Genomic DNA, 7790 nt, shown 5'->3' on the forward strand with positions numbered 1-7790 from the left:
GTACGTCGCTGCGATTGCTGCATATCATGCTCCAGTTGGTGGATCTTCTCTTGGATCTCACAGTCTTGTCTGCAGTTTTCTGAAGGGTGCACGTCGTCTGAACCCTGCTCGGACTCCTCACTTCCCTGTGTGGGATCTGCCACTTGTGCTTACGTTCCTTTGCTCATCCCAGTTTGAGCCCTTGCAAAGCACTGATATTAAATGGATGTCCTTGAAGACTGCTTTTTTGTTGGCTATCGCGTCTGCGAAATGAGTCAGTGAGTTGCACGCGGTCTGTTAACGAATTGCTTGCGTTGGTTGCCGGATGATTCCGGGGTGGTTCTACGACCCAATCCTTCTTTTCTTCCCAAAGTCCTTCTTCCTCAGTTCATAAACCAGCACATTGAATTGGCCTCTTTTCAGACTTCTTCAGGGTCTGATTCAAGTGCCCAATATTTGTGTCCTGTGCGTGCCTTGAAGTGCTATGTGAGCTCTTATGCTCAATTTCGACAGTCAGACCAGTTATTTGTCTGCTATGGTGGTGTGAAGAAAGGTGCTCCAGTGTCGAAGCAGAGATTGTCAAACTGGATAGTGGAGACCATTACACTGGCTTACAAGGCAGCAGAGAGGCCACTGCCCTGGAGACTAACTTGCCATTCCGCTAGGGCCATCTCACCATCATGGGCTGTTTTAAGAGGAGTTTCCTTGGCGGATATCTGCACTGCCGCTACCTGGTCTTCTCCATGCACGTTTGCCCGGTTTTATAAAGTCAATGTTGCTGCTCATCATGCCGTTAGTTCTGCGGTTCTGCAGGAGCGGCCTTAATTTTTATCAGGTGGGTGGCATTCCTCATGACTATGTTGGTATGTGTCTACCATAGTGTTTACACTGCCTCTGGCGGTCAGTAGGAATGAAACAGAACGCTAGTTACGCATGTAACTGTGGTTCTGTGAATTCCGGATGACCGCCAGAGTTCTTGGTCACTCGGAATGCGCGAGAAAGGCGTACCGAGGCAGAGTGCTGAGCTACGGTGGCTTATAACCCCCCAGGGTTCAGCATACGTCATTACGTGACTGTTGGTATATTCTCTCGACCTATCTAGCTGGCTGCGATAATCCATAGTGTTTACACTGCCTCTGGTGGTCATCCGGAATTCACAGAACCACAGTTACATGCGTAACTAGCGTTGTTGTCTGTGCTATTTGTGGTGTGTTTCTGTATTTGGTTGCATTGTGAGTATTTGCAGCATGTGTTGTCAAACTGATGAAGATGTTTCCTTTGCTGGTGTTTTTTCTATCTGCATGCATTTTCTTCAGTTGCAGCGCATTTAGCAGTCTCAGCCACCGTAAACATTCTATTTACACATACAAATAATGATAGATGCTATTCACACAAACAGTACATAAAAGGTAATATGCTACTTGTACTAAAGGTAAAATATCTGAGCAATAGTAGGAAAGAGTTAGTGAGACTGAGACTGTCATTGTTCTCTACAGGTTGAGTAAGTGTAATATCACAGATGAAGGTTTTGCTGCTCTGACTTCAGCTCTGAGATCAAACCCCACACACCTGCGAGATCTGAGAATAGACTAGGAGATTCAACAAGAAAGCTGTTCTATGATCTAAAGGATGATCCACATATTAAACCGGAACAATTATGGTTCTGAGTGTATTTTTTTTTTTATTCAGAGCTCATACAATTAAAAAGTAAAGGTCAATAAATGGCTGCTGCATGTTTCAGAGTGAAACGCAGCACTGTTCATTTACACATGCATAGCTCATGATCCAATGTCCAAGACAAGTAACTTGACAAATTAATATTATATAAAATATATAATAATAATAATAATATATAAAATCGAAATATAGTGCAGTACTGGTACTTTGAAATAGCCCATGGATGAATGTACCATGGATTAATTTACAATGTTATTTGAAGTACTTTGGGTTACACTTTATTTTAAGGTGTCCTTGTTACAGTGTAATTATACATTTACTTACTGAGTAATATTAACAAACTACACGTATTTACTATATGGTTAGGATTAGGGTTTGGCTTAGGGTTACTTGCTATAACCCTAATAATATTTATTTATTGCTAATAATATTGTTATAATAGTAAGTGCATGTAACGTATAACAAGAACACCTTAAAATAAAGTGTTACCGTACTTTGTTAGTGTTGGTATTTCACATTAATAGAGCTCCCATATGAACATTTTTTATAGAATTAAATTATGTTTTAAAGTAGTAATTATCTTTAGGAACTATTATTTTGGTTTTAAAGACTTGTGTTTTACCTACAATATTTTTTTTCGATGATGGATTTAAAATCCACTCAAACATCTTAATAGGATTCTGCCTCTTCAGTTTGAATGAGCATGACTTAAAATGTTTTTTTTTGTTGCAAATTAGCTTCCCTCATACCACATGTATAATAAAATAGTCAGAAATGAGTTTTTACATACAAAAAAACATTTATTTCCATTATGCGCATGGTACAGGAAACAGTGTTTGGTGTCGTTCATGTTTCCTAAAGATGACTGACCACAGTCATCCCGGACGACGGCAGCTCCTGATCCAGTAGGCGGAAGAGCATGGAGCATTTGTTACGCTGAGCAATGTTGCCGAGAGTGTGATGCAGGCGTGCCTGTAGGTAGTGTATGTCTCTCATACGCTCTTTACAGTCAAGCTGAGAGAAATACACAGCTGCCTCATCCAAAGTGTGCACAGCTTGTTCCAGTGCTGCAGGAAAGGAAAATACATCACTTTAACATATGAATTATGACGCGAATACAATGAGATGGATGACAAACATGACTCAGTACCAGTCAGTCTGTGTTCCTGTGCAGCAGCTCCTGCTAAAGCCATCTGACAGCGAGCGGCCAGCAGCAGAGCTCTGCCCTTGTCTATCAGAGACCCGTGAGCCAAAACTGACTCCAACACGTCCTGCACCAATACAAGAGCCTGCTCAGGGATTCCCAACATCAGCTATGAAGAGAGATGATCAATATCAGACACTCTTAGAGGACAATTACACTCTTTTTTTCCATCTTCCCAGAAACAACAAACACACAGGTGTACTTAAAAACACTTCAATGAATTTATAGGTGAAATCAATGATCTGGGAGATGTTTTGTGAGCATTTGCATTATCAGGAGTCTCGTGTTGGCGTATGTTGGTGTACCTGTGTAAATGCCAGGTGTAACAGCGTCTCTGAGGTCAAGCTCTGCAGGTTGTGTTGACGTGACAGAGAAAGAGCCTGTAAGAGTAACGGCAGAGCTGTCGCAAAACCATGATCAATATCAGACACTCTTAGAGGACAGTTACACTCTTTTTTTCCATCTTCCCAGAAACAACAAACACACAGGTATACTTAAAAACACTTCAATGAATTTATAGGTGAAATCAATGATCTGGGAGATGTTTTGTGAGCATTTGCATTATCAGGAGTCTCGTGTTGGCGTATGTTGGTGTACCTGTGTAAATGCCAGGTGTAACAGCGTCTCTGAGGTCAAGCTCTGCAGGTTGTGTTGACGTGACAGAGAAAGAGCCTTTAAGAGTAACGGCAGAGCTGTCGCAAAACCAGACGAGTCCCAGTGAAGTTCTGCAGAGGCCAGCATCACCCTGCCACACAAACAAACTGAAGAGTTACATACAAACAAGAGAACAGAAAAGTGCATGTTCAACAAGATTTCAAATATATCAGCATTTTTTTTTTTTTGTAATTATAAACATGGCCAGCAATAATTGGAGTGAAAAGTCAAACGGAGTTGAATCTTGAAACCCACATATCTAATATGGTCCCAGGGTTTTCACAAACACACACCTGATAGTCATCTCTATGTTCTTACTCTTCTCACACTGCTGCTGCAGCTGCTGGAGAATCTTAGATGCTTCAGATGTCCGATTCAGAGCTTTCAGCAGCTGCGCTTTCCTGAACAGACAAGCACATTCGCAATCACTTGTACAGGTTAATCTACTGAAAGAGTAAATATCTGCAGTTATCTACCTGTACAATCCCTCAGTGCTGTTTAAGGCAGAGATAGCTGTGACATGGGGTTCAGCCAAGTGGTATTTCCCATCATTCATAGCCTTCTCAAACTGAATTTTCAGATCACACAGCATCCAGAGCTATTAGAGAGAGAGAGAGAGAGAGAGAGAGAAAACATATACTTAACTGGAGCTGCTGCTGATCAGTGCCTGATCATGCCTGTATTTTGTTCGACAGGCTTACTTTGGCATGTTGGGTATGAGGGGGAAACTGCTGCTTCAAGTGTTTCAGGATGTCACTCACAACAGCATAAAGGCCCTGTGGATGGAGAAAAGAAACACAACAGACAGTAAAACATTCTAAAATATAGCATTCAACACATTTTTGCACACAATACATTAAATCAAGTTTATGTACCAAGAACCATTTGCGTTTATGTACTTTTATTTGCGTTCATGTAGTTGTGTGGGAGTTCAGGTACCTGCTCAGCATGGAGTTCAGCCAGATGGCAGAGAGCGACAGCAAAGGCCTCAGTGTTGTTCTGCTGCACACTAAAGTTCACCGGCTCCAGACTGTTCATATTTAACAGGAGCTGAGCCTGCTGCCGTGCCATAGTGCTACAGAGAACACGAATAATTTCAGCGTAAACTACGTCAAACCTGAAAAAATGAACAGTGGCGCTAATATCAGTGCAGAATGGATGACCTTACAGTCTGTTTAAAGACTGAAGGTATCCAGAATCTGTGTTTTCTGACCTTTTGCCATACATCCTCCATATAGAGGTGGTCTGTGCCAGACTGATTTCTATCAGCTCAGAGAGGCTTTGCTTCCAGTGCATGATGTCGGTTCCTCGCAGGGCATCCAGCAGCTTGTTGGCCGGCATGCCCTGTTTTGCTCCCTGCTTGACCAGAGACTGAATGCCTAGAGATGCCAAATACTGCCAAACACAACAGGGAGTGTTAATTATTTACTTCACGGTATAATGACCTTGCAAGAGATTAATATGCACTGGTTTAATGTGCCAGATACCATTTCTTATTGTCTTCTTTTTCACATTCATATATAATTAAGGAAACAAAACAAATACTTTTGTATGCAAAAACTTTAAAAAGGGTTTAAAACGAATCAATTTTAAAGAGTTACTTACAGGGAGACAAAAGTGAGCTGCAATTTTCACAGAATCTTCAGTTAATACCACACTATCAGATCCTTTCAATTGTTCCAGTGTGTAGAGCCAACTCTAAAATTAGGAAATAAATAAATACAAAAAAAACAAAAAAATCTGATTATAGGACAATCTGTGTGTGTGTGTGTGTGTGTGTGTGTGTGTGTATATATATATTAATTCAAAAATCAGTATCAGACATTTTTAACAGTTCATGCTGCTCACTTCCCCTATTTACCAGTACCTTTGCTGTCATCTAATGCTCAATTTAAACATAATTTAAACATGTACTATTAATTTAAAAAAAAAGTTCAATATAAAATACAATTTCATATTTAATACACGAGTTTCACAATTTGAGTTGAATTACTGAAATAAATGAACTTTTCCACGACATTCTAATTTATTGAGATGCACCTGTATTAATGGTGAAAGAACAAAGAAACTGTTCCTACCAGACAGTGTTGAAGACACACATGGTCGTTTGCTTCCTGTGCAATGCGGATCGCTTCCTGCAGAGCCAAATCAGCCTGTTGACTGCACAAACACAAACACAGAAAGAAGTTTCAGTTCAGAAGCTACAAATCTGGCTCCTTCCTCTTTTCCCACCAAAAACAAAATGCTCCTGACACAAAGCAATGCTCTAAACATAATCTGGACAACTAATACGCACTAGTGTCCGAAGCGACAGTGCAAGGTTGCCAGATTCAGGACAGCATAGCGCAAACTGCGGCCATAGCCTTCATCTCCATTGCTCTTCCCCTCTCCACCGGAAAGAATGAGGCGGTCAAAGTAGTGCAGGAGGCTGTGAGTGGAGATGTAGATATCCTGAACCCGAATGCTGTTCAGATAGCTGAGGTAATGCTGTGGAGAGACAGAGAGAGGCTCAGCTATATTAAAACCAGATTAATCATCGGTTTCTTGAAAGAAGGATTTCAGCTTACAGCTTCAGCAAAGTCAGGATTGAATTTGAGAATGTTGTTCAGCTCGTCCTGTAGTTTAGCCGGCGACATGGCCTTGTTTTCATCGTTCTTAAGGAGGTATGCCTGAGGGAAAAAACATGGTGACAATTATATGGTGTAAAATGTTTATAAAAGTCAAGATTCTTTTAGGTTATAACAAACCAGGGTCAAAATTAATCAGGGTTTAGGGCAAAAATGCCCCCCAAATTCAAGATACTGGGGCAAAAAAAAAAAGCCCCTGCACATTAAACTAGATTGATTACAACAACACAGTCACAGTTAATAAGGTAATCATAAAAATTGCCCTTACGAAGTTATAAAAAAACAAATATTACCCTTCATGGAAAAGTGAATTCCTGACTCTGTAACAAACCTGTCGTGCAAGGAAGTATTCTGCTTGTTTTTGAGATAAAGGACCTCGGGTCTCGTCAGATCTGATGAAAACGGAAAAGACACCCCCAGTCATGTCCATTCAGACAATTCAATTAATACAACCCTGATTCCACTAATAACACAAGTAACACGCTATCCCCTCTGACCTCAGTTCAGACTGGTGAAGAGATGCTGTGTCCAGCTCGTCTTTGTCTATGTGGTCAGCGCTGGGATCCTCATTGCTCGTCAGCTCCATGTCTTCTGCGGGCAGAGCCGACAGTTCGGGCTGATTGCCATGATGGCAGTACTGCTGCAGGGACTTGTACAGCTTATACACCTGACTGAAGGACAGTTTGTTGTAGGCCAGCAGCATCTGACGCATGAACAGACCTAGAAACAGAGAGAAAGTGATCAATGGTTCAGGGGGCAGATTCACAAAACAGTCTTAAAGGTGCAGTGTGTAGATTTTTAGCAGTATCTAGCGATGATGTTGCGAATTGCAATAAACTGATTTGCCCCTCCCCCACCCCGCCGCTTGAGAAGCTACGGTTGCCGACACACGACACAGGACAAAGATGTCATCATCTGAGACAGCAGAGAGTAGTCAGTCAAGCGTTTCTTACTCTTCTTACTTCTACGAAAGACCTCTGCTTCTAATAAACCACACAACGACTACTACTACTTCTTCTTGCGTATTCAACGTAGTGACGATGCAAGCTGCCTCTAAAAACACGAGGAACACAAGTAAGAAATAAAGAAGAACAACAGTGACGAAACACGCTCTGTAGAGTAATTTTTCCGTTAAGGGCTACTGTAGAAACATGGTGGCGCAAAATGACGACTTAACCATGGAGGGGGGACCTGCGGTGTATGTAGATAGAAATGGCTTATTCTAAGGTAATTAAAACATAACTGTGAATTTTGTAAGGTATTTATACACCACTGAAAACATAGTTTTGTATGTTACATTGCATTTCTATAAACAGATTCTCAAAAATGTTACACATTGCACCTTTAAGAATAAAGTTCTTCTAAACTACCATTTTCATGTTCTATTTTGTATTATTACTTCTTAAAACCGTTCTTACCTTTTCATCTCTCACATTTTACATTATGAGATTTTTTTCTACTTAAAAATGGGTTAGTGGACAAATATATTGTTGAGAATTTTTTACATTTGTTGTATTAGACAAGGACATCTCATGAGTCTAGAAACAAAATCTTTAAAATATATTTGAGAATTTCTTAGGAATAATTGAACACTTACAAACTTCTAATATTATAATCTATCAACTTACTAAACTTTTTTTTTTTTTTTT

The 7790-nt window shown here is 40.5% G+C and overlaps 1 protein-coding gene across 3 annotated transcripts in view; it reads right to left on the minus strand.

The window, feature by feature from the left end:
* Window positions 1-2435: 2435 nt before the first annotated feature.
* Window positions 2436-7790, minus strand: part of anapc5 (anaphase promoting complex subunit 5) — a 10580-nt gene continuing 5225 nt past the window's right edge. The window contains exons 4-18 of one of the 3 annotated variants that reach the window (XM_016505713.1): window positions 6639-6861; window positions 6473-6533; window positions 6082-6183; window positions 5811-6001; window positions 5593-5674; window positions 5120-5212; window positions 4728-4909; window positions 4454-4589; window positions 4216-4290; window positions 3991-4112; window positions 3808-3915; window positions 3565-3605; window positions 3166-3272; window positions 2807-2969; window positions 2436-2723 (exon numbers count right to left, since the gene is read on the minus strand). In XM_016505713.1, coding sequence (XP_016361199.1) covers window positions 2512-2723; window positions 2807-2969; window positions 3166-3272; window positions 3565-3605; window positions 3808-3915; window positions 3991-4112; window positions 4216-4290; window positions 4454-4589; window positions 4728-4909; window positions 5120-5212; window positions 5593-5674; window positions 5811-6001; window positions 6082-6183; window positions 6473-6533; window positions 6639-6861 — 1898 coding nt within the window. In that variant the 3' untranslated portion in view covers window positions 2436-2511. Of the gene's footprint in view, window positions 2724-2806; window positions 2970-3165; window positions 3273-3457; window positions 3606-3807; window positions 3916-3990; window positions 4113-4215; window positions 4291-4453; window positions 4590-4727; window positions 4910-5119; window positions 5213-5592; window positions 5675-5810; window positions 6002-6081; window positions 6184-6472; window positions 6534-6638; window positions 6862-7790 lie in introns of all 3 variants that reach the window. The other 2 variants (XM_016505712.1, XM_016505711.1) reach the window with 2 other exon arrangements.

This window comes from Sinocyclocheilus anshuiensis, unplaced genomic scaffold, assembly GCF_001515605.1.
Source record: "Sinocyclocheilus anshuiensis isolate Anshui unplaced genomic scaffold, SAMN03320099.WGS_v1.1 scaffold794, whole genome shotgun sequence".
Taxonomy (NCBI): domain Eukaryota; kingdom Metazoa; phylum Chordata; class Actinopteri; order Cypriniformes; family Cyprinidae; genus Sinocyclocheilus; species Sinocyclocheilus anshuiensis.